Source organism: Centruroides vittatus, unplaced genomic scaffold (assembly GCF_030686945.1).
Source record: "Centruroides vittatus isolate TY-2023 unplaced genomic scaffold, ASM3068694v2 contig_361, whole genome shotgun sequence".
In the NCBI taxonomy this organism is placed as follows: domain Eukaryota; kingdom Metazoa; phylum Arthropoda; class Arachnida; order Scorpiones; family Buthidae; genus Centruroides; species Centruroides vittatus.
The window spans coordinates 738,322-758,049 of record NW_027122185.1 but is presented as its reverse complement, the minus strand read 5'-3'; the positions used below and the strand labels follow the sequence as shown (position 1 = coordinate 758,049).

The window sequence follows — 19,728 nt, the reverse complement described above, 5'->3', positions numbered from 1 at the left end:
CTGATGAACATTTTTAGGGAAAGGGGAGAGATTGCCCACTTTCAGTTATCATAGTTTTTCTACAACCCACCATTTAGTTTACTGTTCATTTAACAACCATTTCCACATCACAAGAAAATCTTCAATATCTCAAGCATTAACCACTTTGTCTTTGTTATACTACCTGATATTTTTCACCATTACGATATTCTCTTTTCCTAACCTCATTACTAACTCTGTTCTATCCCATTCAACTTCTATATCTCTATTATATGTTGCCACTAAAATCATTCCTATTCTGCATTTCTTTATGTTCTCTTGATGTTTCCTGATCCTCTTCAAGTTACATCCTGTGATCCCTACATATACAGTGAAACCTAGTGAACTTGAAATGATCAGGGAAAAAAAATTTGGACTTAGAGTTAAAAAGTTTTGAGGAATTCAAGTTAACCAGTTAACAAGTCCGGAAAGAGGATATTCTTCGATGTAACGGTCAAAAAAAGAAAGAAAATTTCGCTTGAAGAAGGACCTAGTGAGGGACCGAAAACGTTCGCGTACAAACTTTTACAGCACCGGTTACAAGGTTTCCAAGAGAGTTAATCAGTTTGATTTAACATGTTATGTTAGATGATTGGGGAAAGAAAATGACTTTGAATAAATGCAACTTCAAGTTAACCAGATTCCACTATTCTTTCTCCTCCCTCTCTTTTTTCAGAGGGACTTTATAGACTCCCATGTTGTGTAAAAGATCTATTTTTTTATTTTGTTTCAAAACATATAAAAAACCATCTTATTACAGATAAAGGCCATTTGTTTTTTGTTTTTTTCACAGTCCTCTGTAGCTTCTTTCAAAAATTTTTCTCTGAATAAAACACTGGAATGTGATTTTTGAAAATCAGTGTGTTCTTTTGCTGTAGTATGTTATGGTTTGAATTTCAAATTTGATATAATAAACAATTATTTTTTATTAATTTTTAAATAAAGTGAATATTATTACTAATAGCATTAAAAATATGCAGTATTATTTATATAATAGGCATTAAAATTATGCAGTATTTCACTTATGTTAAGCTGCATTAGAACAGCAGTGACTAAACTTTTTAATTGATGGGCCAAATTGCACCTAAATTGTAAGCAGGCAGGTCATAAATATTTCGTATATTCCATATATACAAAAAGTAAGGTTATTTCTATCATTTCTAAGTGATGTGTCAATACGCTTCTGGGCCAGATTAACATGTGCCATAGGCTGGATTTGGCCCAGAGACTATAGTTTAGGTATCATTGCATTAGAAAATGTAGTGAATGTAATTTACTTGCATTTTTTTCTCATTATAATAAATATTCAGAATTAAATAAAATATATGTAAGTTATAATAATTAAATATTTTCACAAAATTGTAAAAATGCTTATAATTTCATCACCTTGTTTTAAGGTAAGAATTTTGTAAACTAAAATACTGTAAAAGTTTTCACTTGTAATGGAAGTCTGTCTCATAATAAAATGATATTTTTCTAATACTTCTCTCTCATAATGACATTTTAATTGCAGTAATTCATTTTTTATTTTATTTTTATAATACTGAATCTAATGGCCTGAAAATGGTAAAAAATATAAATGTACAGAATTCAAATAAGTAGATAATCATGTCTCTATTTCAAAATTAATTTTAAAATTTTTTTATTAAATTCATTTTGATATTTTTTTTAAAGTTTTTGAATAATTTAATAAGTTAAACTTCCCAAAATATATTAGTTACATGTTTTTTTCAGATTTACAGTTTACATTATATGAGATACAATTTTGTACAGATATATAATGAAACAGTTTTTATATTCTAGTATGGAGCCAATCTACAAATATATGATCATGAAGGCTTGACACCTCTGGAAATTTTAATTAAGGATAGACCTCTGTATATTGAATATGATAAGAATAGTATGTATGAATGAATATTTATATAGTAATAATTTGTAGTATATAACAAAAATATATTTAATCAGACGTTTTCTTCAGTACAAGACCGTACAATAATCACAGTTTCAAACATTAAGAATTAATTGAAATATCTGTAATGTTATCTTAGGACATTATTATAACAACAATAAGCAAAACAAAATATTAAAATAATATGTAGATTTAAACATGAAAATATATAGATTTCTTACATTCATACAATATACATACAATATACATTCTTACATTCATTAAAATAAATTTTTATATTCATATTTATTTACTTTCTATTTAATACTTAATCAAATATAACTTAGATAAAAAATTTTATATTTTGAAATTTTCAGATCCATCAGAAGTATATGTTTGGGGAAGTAATACAAATTATAATTTAGGTTTAGGAAATGAACAAAGCAGAAATCATCCAGAATTACTTGATAAGTTCAGAAGAGAAAATATCAATATCAAGCAGGTAAATTTTTTTAACGTTTTATTCTGAAGTTTTTTCCCATCCCTTAAAATATATAGATGTTACAAGTTAGATAGATTAAAGCTACAAAAGTATTTCAAAATGTGTTTTAATTATTGTTCCTAGAATTTTCTATAATTTTTAAATTTTCATAATTAGTCATCCTCTGTTTCCAGACACGACAAATTATTGAGTTTCTACTGTATTAAGTTTTTAAACTATCTATTATGAAAAGTATGATTTAAAGTTATATGCTTTTTCTTTAAAAGAAAACTTGTTTTTGGAAGTCTTATAAATAAATTTTAATTTAATTATTTGGAATTATTTTTATTTTAGGTGGTAATGTGCAAATTTCATAGTATATTTCTTTCAACTGATGGTCGTGTATTTACATGTGGGCATGGCCATGGTGGTCGCCTAGGACAGAATTCAGAGCAAACTGTTCTAATACCTCATCTTATTAAAGGTCTTGGTACCACAATATGTCAAGAGATTGCTGCAGGTCAAGATCATTTGATCATATTAACAGAAGGCAACCAGGTATTTTAATCTTTCATCTTTTTTAGCTTTTTGTTTTTGTTTGTTTTTAAATTTATAATGTATTTCAAAATTTATACTATAATGGATAAATGTAAAAGAAATGCATTTACAAACGAAATAGGAAAATTTGCAGAAAACAAAAAAAAAAAGATTTAAATCATATATTAATTAAAATATTTGATTTGCTTCAAAAGAAGTTAATTATAAAAAGAAATAAACAATTAAAGCTAGAAATAATAATTTGTTGATAGTTTTATTTAAGTAATAACTTTTAATCTTCCTCAATTTAAATTTTTAACATATTAGCTGTTCTGAACTGGATTTTAATTACTAATTTTGAATGGAACAATATAATAATTGTTTAAATTTTGTAAGTTTTTAATGATGATTATAATAATATCTAGTAATTTTTTGTCTATATTTCCAAAAATATCATCATTTGTCAGTTCATAATTTAGAGTGAAAATAAAATGGAAATAATTGAAATAAATCAATTATGTTAATAATGTCTGTTTATTCCGACATATTTTATACCTATGGGTATAATTTGCTGAGTAAATTATATATAGTCTACATAATTCCATTAGTGATATAGTTACAGAGCTTGATATAATACAGTGATACCTCGGTTTTTGTCGATAATTTGTCTGAAAGCAATCGACAAAATCCGAAACCAATGAAATTCAAGGCAATTATTTCCGTATGAATCAATGTAAATCCAATTAATTCATTCTAGACACTCCAAAATACATACCAAAAACACATTTTATAGATAATTAATATAGCATTAAATACTAAAAGCAATAAGAAATTAATATAAAAAAACTAATCTGAAGGAAAGCAATGGAATTGTTTGGCTAGACATGCAGGGTAATGTCTTGTCTTGTAGAAGTTAGTTGGACATGAGCTTCTAGCCTATATCACCCTGTGGTAAAGTGTGACCTAATTGTCATGTTATAGTAGTTGTACGTGTTTATGATGATCATATTGCGGGGAATAATGCCTTCCGGGAGGTCTGTTTAAGGGAAACTGGCCCCTATTCAGACGTTACAGACGTGGAGAAAACCTGGAAAACTCCATGTGACCAGCCTGTCCTGGCAAAGTGCGAACCCATGACCGAACTCCTGGTGTTCAGGGAACGGAAACATTGGCCAATGGTGAACCGTCGCTGGGTAATGCTCACAGAACGAGAAATAATGCCACACTGAGTAGGAAAATGCGTGGGCCACCCTTTTTTTTCACAAAATTAGCAGCGAGGTCACTTGGGCACGCTGCTGAAATCCGGGGTGATTGACGAAAACCAAGACAAATTTTTTGTGAAAAAAATCAATGAAAACTGAAACCAACAATAACCAAAGTCAACAAAAACCGAGGTATTACTGTATAGAGAAATGATTGTTGTCCCAGTAAACTGTTAAAATTTTGTCAGTTTGATTTTAATATCTCTACAAGAGATGAAAGATTATGTCTAGATAAAAGAATTCATCTGTTCAATAATTTCACCATTTACTGCAATTCTGTTCTGAATGTGTGTTTGCTTACAGAAGTTAATGTTAGTTGTGATAATCAAAATTAGTATAGTTTTCTTTAGTGCTAAGTGCTAGTGATAATTGTTAACCTTTGGAAAGCAGTACAGGCATTCTTATCTGCAAAGTTAGCCAAAACATTCTGATTATCTGCACATGGAGCAATCTAGCTAATAATAAATCATCAGTTATAAATTAATTTTTATTAGTGAAATCAGTTTTTAGTGAATTTTTAGTTCTTTATTCCCTGATAATTGCATCCTACTATATTGATTTGATAAATATAGAGGAATTTATCTTAGTTGTAATGAAAAGTAGGACATGAAGATTATTTGAATCTGTAATGTAAATTTAAGAATTATTAAAATACATAAATTGTTAGTTCTTGTGAATATACAAGGTGTGTACAAAGTTTGGAGACTTAATTTATAAAAAAAGTTTTTGGCAACTAATGATTCATGTAATAAGCTAACCCTTGACCTTCTAGACCTTTGGAAAAAGTGAGAAAATTAGTTTGTATCTACAATGTCCATAGATGGCATTGCACTATAAAATTATAATTTTAATTATTATAATTCTTAAAAAGTTGTTAATTTTATAACTTTTTCTTATATATATATAGTTTTACATCAATTTGTGTTTCTTATTGTTTAATTATTTACTAAAAAATTCATTAAGCATCTGTGCAGGTAGGAAGGAATTTTAAAAATTTTTAGACCTTTTACTTAAGAAAATTCTTGTTTGTTGTTCCATTTTGACAAAAATCTTTTGCCTGATAAATATGATAATGCATCGATGAAAGTATCTTGCTTGTGTGTGTGTGTGTAACGTTTATTAAAAGTTTAATACCAAAAGACAGTTGTTTAGAGTGGTGGTGTTCTGTTTATATCAAAAATTGTTTGTATCTCAAATTTATTTAATTTATAAATAATAAAATAAATATTATTTTGAGTTTTTATAAAAATTATTTTAAAGTTAGAATGCAATATTTTAGAATAGAACATGTACAAATGCATTCCATTTTTACACACATGCTTTTATCACATTTTTCTGGTTATAAAAGTTTATTTTATATAAATATTTGTAAATATTGATTTTATACAAGTAAATATTTATTCTATATTATGTTTAGTGATTATTGTGAACCAAAATTAATTTTGTAATGAATTGATCATATTAGGTATGGACTTGTGGCTTAAATACATATCATCAACTTGGTCATGTTCCACCACCAGAACGTGTACTTTGTCCTCGTCCAATAACTTTAAAACTCATAAAAAACCAAGAATTTATTGGAGTTTGTGCTGCACGTTACCATACAGTCTTATTTACAAATGATGCTGTTTTTACTTTTGGTTTAAATGCTGGTCAGTTAGGTAAGCTGAGATTTTTTTTCTTTACAATAACTAATTAAGTTTATATTAATAATGCTGCGAAGAGTGATGGTGAACTTTTCTGAGAGCTTATTTTGAATTTTTAAAATTATGGAAAATACAGCCAAATCTGTTTTTATGCAGTCTTTTTTTTGTGTGATTTTTTATTTGCAATTTTTTTATGCGATTTTTTTTGTGCGGTATAGTTGGCGACTAGTCTCGTGCGATTTGTCATGTTTCACGTTGACTTATTATAGCTAAATAAACTTATTATAGCATAAATGAACTTATTATAGTAATATTATTGCATGAATATGTGAAAAATGAAATAATTTATTTTTTAAGTCAACAAAACACCACCTGGACAAAAATATGTAAAACAGACGATAGACGAGACGATGCAGTCAAGTGCTGACATCTGTTGTCAATAAATTCTATTTCGTACGGTTTTGAGTTATTTTCTATGTGAGACTTTTTTTATGCGGTCCCTATTGACCGCATAAAAAAATATATTTTTAATTGTGTGTGCGAAAACTATTTTTTATAGCCACTCGTGAAGTTTTGTGCAATTTTTTTTTTTTTTTTTTTTTTAATGCAGTCCCTATCCACCGCATAAAAACAGGTTTGACTGTATTGAGTTTTGGATAATGGTGTTTGAGTGGTTGTTACATTTATCAGGAGTTTCAACTTTGTTCATTAAGCTACTTAAAAATTTATTTTGTAACAAGATATCATGTGAGAGGCAATCTGGAAAATACTAAGGGTGTCATTTCTGGTGGTCGGTTGCCTCCGGGGAACCTTTAAGCCTCCTGTTGTTTATATTATTTTTTAATGATTTACCACAATTGTTTTCTACCTCTGAAACTTTGGAATTTGCTCTTGGAGAATCTGTTGACCTGCATAACTTAATGTACGCTGATTATGTAGTTCTGCCGACAGATTCAAAAATGGGTTTGCAATGAAAACTTTCTCTGCTAGTTAATTATGCTAAAAGAAATGATGTTACAGTTAACTTACAAAAAATTAAAGGAATGGTTTTTGCAATGGAGGCAGACTATTTAAATCAGATAAGATATTTGTGAATAATACTGAAATTAGTTGTATGTCATATTTTAAGTACCTAGGAATACATTTTTCTTCTTCGAGTGCATGTAATCATCATTTCGATTTAATAGCCAAAGACACACAGAATAAGACAGGCTATATGCTTACTCTGCAAAAATAAATAAGGCTAAGTTCTATGAGTAGTATCTTTAAACTTTTTGACGCTTTTATTGGTTCTAAGATGACTTATTTATTTCCGGTCTGGGGACTGGAGTTTCTGTTTAAACTAGAAAAAGTACAGATGAAATATTTTAAGAAACATTTTAAGATAGAACATTCAGCTTCAAGCTCTGCAGTTCCTCTTGAATTGGGAAGACTTCCATTGAAATTGAAATTTGTCAAGGCTATTCTTTTGTTTTGGTCAAAAGTTATGGAGTTACCCTCATACGACTTGTGCCGAATTACTTATAATATTTTGTTATGACAGTTAAACCTAATAAGAAAAGTTGGCCTACTTCAGTTAAGAATATTTTTGATAGCTTGGGTTACTCTTTTTTGTTTTCAACTTGATCAGCTTCATTGTTGAGAACTCACTTAAATGCTGTAATTCAAACTAAGTCAGACCAGCTGTGGAATCAGGATATATCATCTACTTCAGCTAAATGAGTTAACTTGTTTGAAATGCGCCTGGGTTGGTGTACAAAAAACTACTTAAACTGTGAGACTAATTTTTCCACGAAAAGCCTCATTATGCAACTTAGACTTAATAAATTTTGGGATTATGTTAAATGGCTACTGGATAAATATATCAAGAGAAAAGTTTTGTAGTTATTGCAGTAGTAAAGAGGAAGAGAATCTCTTAATACACTTGTTTGGATCTTGTCAAGTGATATATCAACTAAAATGTTTTGTACTAGGAGAAGATTTCAAATGTCCTCATTTTTCAAAATGATTATATGTCAAAAATTACTTTATTTAAGATTTTCTCCTCTCTCTAAATCTTTAGAATTTTTGTGATAATTTATTACTATGTATATTAAATAACATTATGTAACTAAATTGTTCCTCCATTGTAAGAAATAATTTAAATCAATAAAAATTAAATTAAATTAAATATTTTTTTATGCGATCTTGCTTCTGACACATTGCTGGTTATATCACAACTTGTTTTGCATGTCATGCCATAAAAATAATGCTAACATATTTTTTGAGGATCTGGATACTAGTGTTGTGACTTTTGAGTAGCATAACAATCCTAAATACCTCAGATTTTAAAGATATTTCCTAAGAGCATTCCAATTTTGAATCACTAATCTAGAGGATTTTATTTTAAATTTACTTAAATTCACTGACTTTTCAATAGTATAAACTGATATTTATTTAAATTTCAGATTAGATTACTCATAATTTAAGAATTTAGTACTGTATTTTGTAATTTGCATGATACAGCAGTTCTCAACTTTTCTGAGGTTGTGGAACACCATTCATATACTTTTCATTATACAGAGCATTAGCATCAATATACAGGCAGTTCTCTACTTACGAACTTTCGAAGTTACGAACAAAGCCGACAGATGGCGGGTTAAAGTGCAGTTAGTTATTTTTTATGTATATGTATATATTTTTTATGTATAGCAAGTTTGTTTTTGAAGTTTTACGTTAAAACATTTACAGTACATACATATGTACATTTGTAGTTGTTTTAAATGAGTAATTTTAATAAATAATGCACTGTACATGTGATTGATTTGAATTTATACTTCCCTTTAACAATCTTAATTCAACATTATTCAAGTAGCCTAAACATTACATAATTGTAAAAACAACGTTGTATTTGAGTTTTTGCGCCAAACATCGTCTTTTCGAGTTACGAACTTTTTGACCTGCAAACAACCACTACAAACGGATTAAGTTCGTAAGTAGAGGACTTACTGTATTCAAAAATTGATTAGCAATTCCGTGCATACTATTCTTAGGAAACAATGAAGCAATAAACCAATATGTTAACTTTAATCTATGAAATAAAATAAAAACATGGAATTGTCTCTATGGCAATTTGAATAAATTTGGAATAAAAGCTTTAAAATATATTTTTTTTTGTGGAACACACTAGGCAGGTTTGCGGAACATTGGTTAAGAACCACTGTATTAGATTTAGAACTAATATAAACGTAAATAACTTTATGTAATAATTAATGTGTTTGCAATTCCATTCATTTAGTTTTTGAAAAATCTTCTTAGTAGAAAATTATTCAAACTCGGAAGAAAGCAAAATTCACATGTTTGAGTATTTTGTAGTAAAGATCAAAGTTTTTACACTAATATAATTTATTAAGTATCTGAAAGATAGTAGAAAATTACAGGACAAGATTTTACTAATAAGAATTTTTAATGTAAAAATATAACTTACTTTATTAAAACATCCAATGACATTATTATAAGTTTCAGTGTATAAACTCAAATAAATATATTTATCAGAATGTAAAAAAATTGAAACTAAAAATGTTTTTAAATAACTTCTCTCTGTTGAACGAAAAAAAAGACACGTTAATAAGTGCAAAGATTAAAGTTGGGTGAATGCTATCCTCGAATATTAGAAAGTATTTAAGATTCAAGATCTCAATATTACATTGATAAAAAAAGAATTTTGAATACTAAGAATATCTTCAATATTGTGCTCAAATACTAGAAAGTATTTGAGTGTATTTGCATATAGTATTCATTCATTTCTATTTAAAAGTCAAAATTAAAATTTTGAACTATTCAGTAAAACTATTTGTCATAAACTATAAAAACAACCACTCATACCTTTAAATGCAGTGCCAGTTTTACTTTTTCTAACATTTTTGGTCATTTTAAATGCTCTTCCTCAGGATAAAAAATTGTTTCCGAGGACAGCTTTTTTTCTATTTTTAAATTGGAAAGAGAGGGCGCTTCGTTCGCCAGGTGAATGGGTGCTAGTAATTGTGCTCCGTACTTTGATCGCCAAATCTCAGGATATTTTGCGTCGACAGATAAAAGGAATATACCGTTGGATAGCGCAAGTAATAAGGATTCCGTAAGGGTAAACATTTTGGTTTTCCGACCGGTAGTTCGAAAGTTATGAGCGTCCGTAATTTTCGATTTTGCTCGGGCTCCTTAGGGCCCCATTTTTGCCATCGATTAAGATTAACGACGGTATTAGTCAGATAATACTCCCATCTAAGACGTGTATAAATTTCATTCGGCTCGCTCTTACGGTTATTGAGTTATTAACGATCTAATTTTACCGTTAACAAAGAGCCAATCCGCCACGTGGTTGCTAGCCGATCGGCGTGGTTTTAACCGTTCGGCGTCGTTCTCGTGTGATAGCGGGTATCTGCCTCCCGGTTCCGCTTTTTGGTGGAAACTTTATCTTTACTTTTTTACCCACCGGGTTAGTGCGAGCTGATTCGGTTCGGCGGGTTAACGGCTAGGCGCTTAGCCGATCGGAGTACTGTTGTTTTTCGGAACAAATTGTCTCCGCGTTTACTTAACTGTTTCACGTGTATTGCTGTATTTGCTAAGGGCCCAGTTCTCCGAGGCCTAAATCCTTGTTGTGTTAAAGTTACTTTCATTAAGCCGATCGGCGTGTACGAGCCGAACGGCTATTGCGGTATATTTATTGGTAAGGAACGTTTTGACTTCGCTTCTCGATCACGATGGAATCTCCAAAACCGCCTGAGGATGTGGAACAACTAACAGTACCATCTACGCCATCAGTACCAGCCACACAAGGTCCTCCGGCCAGTATACAAAACCTCGAAGACAAGATCTTGGGGGAAGCCAGCCTGCATTTTAAGAAGGTTATGGATCTTCTCCCCGCCAAGCATAAACCTACACTGAACACAGAAGAACGTAAGGAGTTAAAGAACCGTGCGTTACAACTGCACAGTTGCGTGAATCAGATGTTCGGGATTCTGCGCGAAATGAGGACCAAACTAGAGGCCACTCCAGCACAGATCCCAGTCCAGGAATCACCCTCAACGAGGAAATCTTATGCACAGGTGGCCAGCGCTATCGCAGACATAGGACCTGGCATCAGACCTAGCCGCACAACGAGAACCATTTCGGACTCGATTCGCACGAAGGTGCAGTCTGAGGGCACTGGAGGAACCCACGCCGTCCTCCTGTACCCACAAGCCGTAGAGGAAGGTGAGAAAATCGATATGAACGAGGTTACATCAAAAATATTCAAAGAAATCAAACCTCACAAGCTAAAGATAACGGTTAAGGCCGTTCGCAGGGTCAAGGCAGATGGAGTGTGTGTTAGGGTCGGAAGTGAGGAAGACAGTAAAGTATTAAAAGACGCCATCGACGCTATACCGAACATACAATCGAAAATCAACTGCAAGATATCTGAGGGCAGAAAGCCCAGGGTTATACTACTAAACGTCCCCAACGCCATAACAGAAGAAGACATCATCGGAGTTATGGCAGAGCAGAATTATATTTGGGGAAACAAGCCAACGGACAAAGTAAGAACAGAGTGTAAAATCAGCACAATTCTGAAAAACGGCAGAGTCAAAGAGAACTGCCGAAACGTTGTTCTGTCAGTCACGCCAGCCATCCGCAACATTCTCATCCACCACAGACATATATCCATGTCGTGGTTTACGATCTACGTCGATGACTTCATACCGATTGTCCGGTGCTACCAGTGCTGTGGTTTTGACCATTATGCACGGGACTGCACAAGTGATAAAAAATGTAGCCACTGCACGAAGGATCATGGCTACAAAGATTGTAACAGACGGCAGAAAAATCCAGTATGTGTTAACTGCAAAAAAGCAAACGAAAGTCTCCCAGAAAACAAACAAAGGCCGATCAATCATAATGCATTCAGCAACAACTGCCCTATCCTCCAAAGACTGAAGCAACAACGCATAAATAGAACAGATTATGGCCTATAGTCACAATAGCAATCCAACTCAGATTCACACCACTGACAACCAGTTGACGGAGGAAACAACAACAAATAGCCAACACCGGACTACCAACACGATCAGAATCCTTCAAATAAACGCCCAAAAGTGCAAGGCAGCCAGCTCGTTACTTATTAAGACAGCAAACGACACAAACAGCGATATCATAATGATCCAGGAGCCCTACACTATTGACAATACTATCGTCAGATTTGGGAACTGGAGAATTCTTGCAGGCCACGTAAATACACGGCCGAAGAGCGGGATTCTCGTTTGCAACGACAACTTAAACATCGCCCTCATCCCGTGGCTTTGCTCGCCCAACATATGCACTGCGGTGTTACACCAGGAGAATCCAATATACCTAATCAGTGTGTATTTTTCACCTGACGAAAATGATGAGAGCTGCATCAACGAGCTGGCAAGTGTTACAAACAAAATTGACATAAAAAATGTCATCATTGCTGGGGACCTGAACGCAAAATCAGCGATCTGGTTCCACACTAAGGAAGATAAAAGGGGAAGATTGGTGGCAGATTTTATGGACGAAAATGACCTCATATCGGTCAACATGACAACCCACCCAACTTTCCACACTCCTCATGCGGAGGGCTGGACGGATGCCTGTCTGGTTTCTGCGGACCTAAGTCATCGGATCGCTGACTGCGAGACGTTGCTTATTCCGTCCGCCAGCGATCACAGATACCTCCTGACCCAAGTCTCTGACATCATAATCGAAGAACGACAAACTAATCATCATAGAATGCAAACAAACTGGGAGGCATTTCGGGAATGTTTTAGCAGGCAATGGAGGACCTACCATTTCCCTGATATAAAGACCCAGGAAGACATGGATGGATATGCAAAATTCATCACTGAAACCATTTTACTGGCCAAGAAGCAAGCCACCAAAGTAAAAATTACAAAACACAGAAAGACTTACTGGTGGACGGATGAATTATCCATACAAAGGGATAGGGTCTCCAAGACCCGCAGAAAGGCCTCCAGAACGAGAGACGAGGAGGAGAAAGCAAGGCTAAAAGAGATATATAAGACAAAACTAAAAGAATACAAGAAACTGATAAATAAAACGAGAACGAAGGCGTGGAGGGAATTTTGTAGTGCGTCCAATAAAAACGGTCCCTGGGACATTCCATACCACGTTATCTACAAAAAGAGACAAAAGCTAAACATCCCCGACATCATCGAAACTAGCCACCAGGAAAACAACAACATTCCCAATATCCAACAAAATATCACAGAAATCATGGATTATCACTTCCCGATGGATATCGCAGAGGAGGACTCATCAATACACAATACCATCCGCACTGGCGCCGATAACTACACAACAACGAGTAACGACCAGCTATTCTCATTCCGGGAGGTGGAGCGGGCAATCACGTCGCTCGCCAATAAAAAAGCGCCCGGTTTGGACAATATTACACCCGAAATGGTGAAAGAAGTCTTTAAGGCCATACCAATCTCGTTGGTCCACTTATTCAACAAATGCTTACAGACAGGCTTCATCCCGAGCGAATGGAAGGTGGGGAATATCAAACTAATCCCCAAGGTAAAAAAACCAACCGAGCCCAGTCACTACAGACCATTAAGCCTTCTCCCGGTGCTCGGGAAGGCCCTGGACGGACTAATCATCGAAAGAATTAATTGGATATTACACCAAGGAAACCATCAAAGCCCCAAACAATACGGCTTCCGTCCTGGAAAATCAACAACAGACGCCGCCCTTCAGGTTAAAACTTACATTAAAAACACTTGGAAGAAAAACAACCATGCAATCTTAATCAGTATAGACTTCAAGAAGGCGTTTGACCATCTTTGGTGGCCGAGCGTCCTACACCGGCTAAAGACAATAAAATCCCCAATGAATATCTACAGAATCACCAAAAATTACCTCACAAACAGGAAAGTGGTATTCAGGAAGGGAACTATAAACATCGAAAAGAACATCAACAGGGGCTGTCCACAGGGCTCAAGATGCGGACCAGGTCTATGGAACCTAGTGTTCGACAGCCTATTAAACTCGTTCCCAAACTCCGAAGAAGCGTCCATCCAGGCGTTTGCCGACGACCTACTGTTAATGGTTGCCCACAGAAATAGCATTAAACTAGCAGAAATCTCCAACAAACATCTGGAACACATCTACGATTGGAGCACAAACAACAAGCTGCCAATAAATTTCGAGAAATGCCAGGCTCTGGTCTGCACCCGTCAAAATAAAGGCGGAAGGCTACAAAGGGCACCCTGCATCTACATCGGAGGGAAAAAAATAAAGGTCGGCCAGGAGCTAAAGTACCTCGGCATATACTTCGACGAGAAGTTAAACTGGCAGCATCACATCAAGCAGCTATACCAGACTTCAATCCAACGGGCAAACGTGTTAAAATGGATCACGGGAAAAGATTGGGGATTAAATTTCAAAAACAAGAGAGCTATTTATAAGGCAGCCCTTGAGCCCGCTCTGTTGTATGCCATTCCAATCTGGTACGAGGCATTGAACAACATACATGCAAAGAGGCAGCTGCTATCGATCCAGAGGCGCTACACCATACAAGTCTGTAGGACTTACCGTACAGCGCCCACCAACGCCCTGCTAGTTATGGCCGGTATAACACCGATCCACATAAAGGCCATAAGTGTAGGCCTACAAGTGGCTCATTAGTAAAAACATAAGCATTCAACATACGACAACAAGACCGAGCAACGAGAACAAGAATGAATATACTAGAGCAGGGGTGGCCAACAAGTCGATCGCGAAGCCAATTTTGGTCGACCGCTCGCGATGTCTTTACTTTATGTGTTACACTTGTAACTGAACGCAACGCCTGAACGTAACAAGCAAACGCAACAGTATGCATGCAGTTATGACTCGACTCATAGAAAAACACAGCTATTTAGCTTGAATATTTGGTATTGTCATACGGTAGCTTCTTTTCTTTAGTACATGTATTACCAATATTATTACTATTTCTCCCATTATTATTAAGGTAATAAAATAAATTCCAAATCTGTCTTTATTTGTAGCTAATTCGAATTAATAAATATTGTTAATAATTACTCATGTTGTTTTAATTCCCCTGGATGTGAGTTTTTGGCCCGTTAAATAATTATGTTGTTTTTTACGTAAGTAGATATACAGAGTGTTTCAGTACGACGTGCACTCCCGCGATCGATAGATTAACAAAGAATAAATCTAAAAATCTTATATCATTCTTCCATGATAATCTTCAATCAAATTATTAGCCATACTGTACTTTTTCATATTTACGAACAAATAGTACCACAACTTATACATTGCAATTGATTAAAAAAAAATTTAATTATATTGTAAGTTACTAAATATCTATCTTGAAAGATTTTTTAGGTACCACCTGTACAGAATGAACTGGTAGCTGCAAAATATCAAAAGTTGGGTCTGGAAATTAATTTTTTTATGAGCATTATATCTCGAAAACTTAATAAGTGATTTTAAAAAATAGGAAAATAGTTTTGAATATATTTTGCTTATCTACCCATAGCTCGCGGGAGTGCACCTCGTACTGAAATACAGTGTATAAACATAGTATGTATTACACACCTCCCCCTCACCACTTAGACTATGCCTATGACAACAAGTCGATCGCGACACATTTTTAAGATAAAAAGTAGATCTTATGTACACAAAAGTTGGCCACGACGCTCTATACTAGAGGAATCTCGGACATAATAGAGACAATTAACAAAAACGGAATGGAAAGCATACAGACAACCGGCATGGAAAGACGTCACCCACGCGAGGATAACACCTATGTAGTAAACCTTAACCCGGAAAACGACGGAAACACTCAAATTACATGGGACGTCTACACAGACGGGTCAAAGAGCGACGAAGGAACGGGTGCCAGTTTTGTTATAATGAACAATCAAGGGAAGGCAAAATACCAAGCCTACCTCAAGATGGCCTCCCACTGTACAAACATACAAGCGGAACAGTGGGCCTTATACAGAGCAATCAAGTATGTCACGGAGAACAACCAAAGGTATAAAGGCCATATAAAGTTTCATACAGATAGCCAAATGGCACTTAAGATCCTCATGAACAAAAGAAGGTATACCGGCCTCTCACAAGAACTAATATCAACGGCCAGTAATCTGGGGAAAACCAAGAAAGTCATCTTCACCCGGGTACCGGGACACCAGGGAATTCCCGGTAATGAACTCGCAGACAAACTGGCAAAAAGAGCTAGCATATTAGACGGTGAACCTACTTATAAAAGACTTCCTAACACTTGGCTTAAAAATCAACTGCACACGCTCGAAATCAGCCAGTGGCAACGTGATTGGGACTCTGCCGATACCGGCAGGACTACTCACAACTACATCCCATCTATCCATCTCCGCTTAAAGACCAAACATTACACTCCTGATGCTGAAATCTCGCAGATCCTTACTGGCCACGGCAACTTCGCCTCCCACCTTTGCCGATTCGGCAAACGAGAAGCTAACACATGTAACTGCGACGACTTAAGCGAAGGTGATGGCAACCATCTACTCTATGACTGTCCAACCTACGAGCAGGAAAGGCTCCCGTTTATGGGGACCTGCCTTAAAAACGGTCTCAACTGGCCCCCAAGACCGAATGACATTTTTAACAACAAAGAGGTCTGGAACAGCCTCTTTGTTGTTAAAAATGTACAAGAAATACATCAAAAACACAAAGACGCTGTGCAACAACTATCGTACTGTGACCGCAACATAGGACTCGTCATCTACCAACCACACCAATGCCAGGCGGTGTCGAGCTGCATTGTTAAAGGACATTCGAATGGCTGTTGGAACGGCACTTTCGATGGATTGGTAACTCTGTATTAGCTTCTGGTATCCACAGGGGCTGTGTAGGCAGCCGTATCATCTTGTATCGTCATGTATCATACGTGTTGTATTATTTAACTCGCGTACGTGTAAGGTATGTTCCTTGTAAATGTCAAATTGCGTTTTCGTTATCTCATGTGTTGTAAATGCGGCATAATGGCCATGATGCTGTTTTCTATTCCTCTAACCTATCAATGTAGAAATTATTTCATATATGCTAGTATTAAGTCTCCTGTTGTAACACGTGCGGCGAGCGCAGCGCCGCCACGTATTTTGTGGAACTAGCCAATTGTATCTGTTTTCCTACTTTAATATTGTTACCCTGTAATTATATTTATGTTGACCATTCATGTTCTGTGTACACAACATCGATGTAATGTCTATATTGTAATCACGTTATAATCAACTGTAATTATTTGTAATTGTCTGTACTCAGTTTATTAAAAAATGCGATGCGGGCACCCATGGTGTCTCCCATGCCTTACTTCACACTTTCCTATCTTACTTTCTCTTCACACTTCGACCACATGCTCTTCCTTCCTTCCTCTTCCAACAGGGCCAAGTCCATAAGCAAGTAATGGATAGCTCTCTCTTCCTTTGATCTAATATCTAATATTTTTAAATTGCAAGTTTTTATCCTGAGCAAGGGCATTTAAAATGACCAAAAATGTTAGAAAAAATAAAATTGGCACTGCATTTAAAGGTATGAGTGGTTGTTTTTGTAGTTTAAGAAATGAAACCTCAAAATTTTAAAATTTTGTAAATGATTTTTCTTTTTTCTTTTACTTTACTAATGCTTTATTTATTCCAATATATTAATGAAAGTTAAATAATAAATTGTTAAATAAATAAGTTATTTAAGGTAATCAAGTTCACGAAATATCCAGGATATTTAGGTATTTAAGAGCTAGTTAATACTCAAATTTGAGATAAATGATATTTGCCTATCTCTAGCAAAGACAATAATTGATATTTCCTTTTTGTAGTTATAATTTTTCCTTTCAATTACTTTTTACTGAAACTTAAAATTAAGTTTAAATAATTTTCGGGAATTCTCTCTCTAATATTATTTAATAACATGTATAATATAAGAAATAACAAGAAATATTTAATATCTAGATTACAATCAAGAAAATGATTGCTATTAATGGATTTTTTTTTTTTGTATTATTATAAATAAGACATTTAAATTTAATTATTCTCAACAAATAAAATTAAACAATAATAATTTTTTTAAACAGGTCATCCAAAAGGGAGTCGAACTCAAATTTCTCCTAGACAAGTGTCAACATTAGATCATAAAGATTGGAAAATAACTCATGTTGTTGCTAGTGATGGTGCTACTGTATGTGCCACAAATAAAGGCGACGTGTTTGTCTTGCATGAATATCAGTGTCGCAAAATTGCTTCAAGGTTTGTTTTTAACATGTTAAAATTTTAAATAACTATGCCAGTTTATATTAATTATTTTATTTTAAGTTTAATATATTGCAATGACAATTTGATAATTGGTAGTTTACCAAATAAAAAAATAAGAGCTTGCAAATTCTAATGTTGTATGGTCTTGTTTTAATAGTTGGTTTGCACTTAACAGTTTTGTTTTTTAAATTTATAAATTTTTCAGATGTAATTTTTTTACTATTTATTCTAATTCAAGTAACATTTCATTAATAAATTCAGTACCACAGTATAAAATTTCAAGCTGATATCCTATAACTTTTTTTTTATATAATCCAAGAAACTTAATAAAAATTAAATTATTTATTTTTTCAGACAATTAGAGATACGAAAATTATCAGTTGTTGGTGGACATCTAGATGCTCAATGCGAAGCAGCAAGTGTTAAGGAAGGTGGTGGCTTTGAATTACGAATTGTTATACTGACAAGATCTGGAAAGGTATAATTAATACATTGAAATTTATCTCCAAATTAATTAATAAATTATAAATAAACAAATTTGGATATGATCTTTTCAGTCAATGAAATAATGTTTTATCATATGAAAAACTTTTTATATCACAACTGGTAAAAGCTATCTTTATAAGATGATATTTTCAATGACTAATGTCTTGGTGATTATTACATCAGTAATTATTTTATCCAGAAAATTAGGTTTATATTTCTTATTTGCTTATGATTAAATTTGAAGTCAGTACATAGATATACAGTAGAGAACTGAAAATTGGAATCAATTGGGGACTGGGGTTGTTCAGATTAGGGATTTGTTCCGATTACGATCTATGTACGAAAAAATATATTAACCCTTTCCCTGCCGTTTGCCACGCCCCCTTATTTTGTAAAACGGCCAAGGTCAAAATAGGCAAATCAGGCAATATTATTTTAAAAATTCATAAAAAATTAAATTATTATTTGATTCATATGAAAAAAATCACATATATTTATCAATATAGTTAGTTTTAAATACGACATTTTTCAATAAAGTTTGTTTGAAAAATTTATGAGAAAAAAAAAATAATATATGATAATTGACATTCAAACTTGAAAATTTGTTACTTTTTGTCAAAATTAACATTGTCTGGTTACTTTATTCTTATTTTCACTGAGCCAGAATGACGTATAATATTGTTCTGTACAATTTGATATTACATTTATGCACGTACGTTTATTCGTTGTGAAATTATCGCACATTATATCAAACATTTGTTTGAAATCTGAACTTTATTCTGCTTTCAACTAATATAATTAACTAATATACTTTATTCATTTCATATCAAACAAGACTATATATTTTTGTAATAAACATATGATTACCAATAGCAATAGATGTAACATTTGCTAATATTTTAGATTTAAAAAAAATTAAAAATTAAAAATTAAAAAAAATATATAAAATATCAGAACTGAAGGTCATAACTTAAATATTTACGATATATTAACATATTATAGCTGAATAAACTTATTATAGCATAAATCAACTTATTATAGTAATATTATTGCATGAATATGCTAAAAATAAAATAAAAAATTATTAGAAAATGAAAAATTAAGAAAAAATAACCGATAA

The 19,728-nt window shown here is 33.3% G+C and overlaps 1 protein-coding gene across 1 annotated transcript in view; it reads left to right on the top strand.

Annotated features, from left to right (window-relative positions):
- Nucleotides 1–19,728, top strand: part of LOC136975004 (inhibitor of Bruton tyrosine kinase) — a 53,332-nt gene that overhangs the window by 5,386 nt on the left and 28,218 nt on the right. Inside the window, exons 4-9 of the mRNA XM_067269992.1 lie at nucleotides 1,822–1,918; nucleotides 2,284–2,408; nucleotides 2,742–2,945; nucleotides 5,652–5,847; nucleotides 17,945–18,116; nucleotides 18,477–18,600. Of these exons, the coding sequence (XP_067126093.1) occupies nucleotides 1,822–1,918; nucleotides 2,284–2,408; nucleotides 2,742–2,945; nucleotides 5,652–5,847; nucleotides 17,945–18,116; nucleotides 18,477–18,600 (918 nt within the window). The remainder of the gene's footprint in view (nucleotides 1–1,821; nucleotides 1,919–2,283; nucleotides 2,409–2,741; nucleotides 2,946–5,651; nucleotides 5,848–17,944; nucleotides 18,117–18,476; nucleotides 18,601–19,728) is intronic.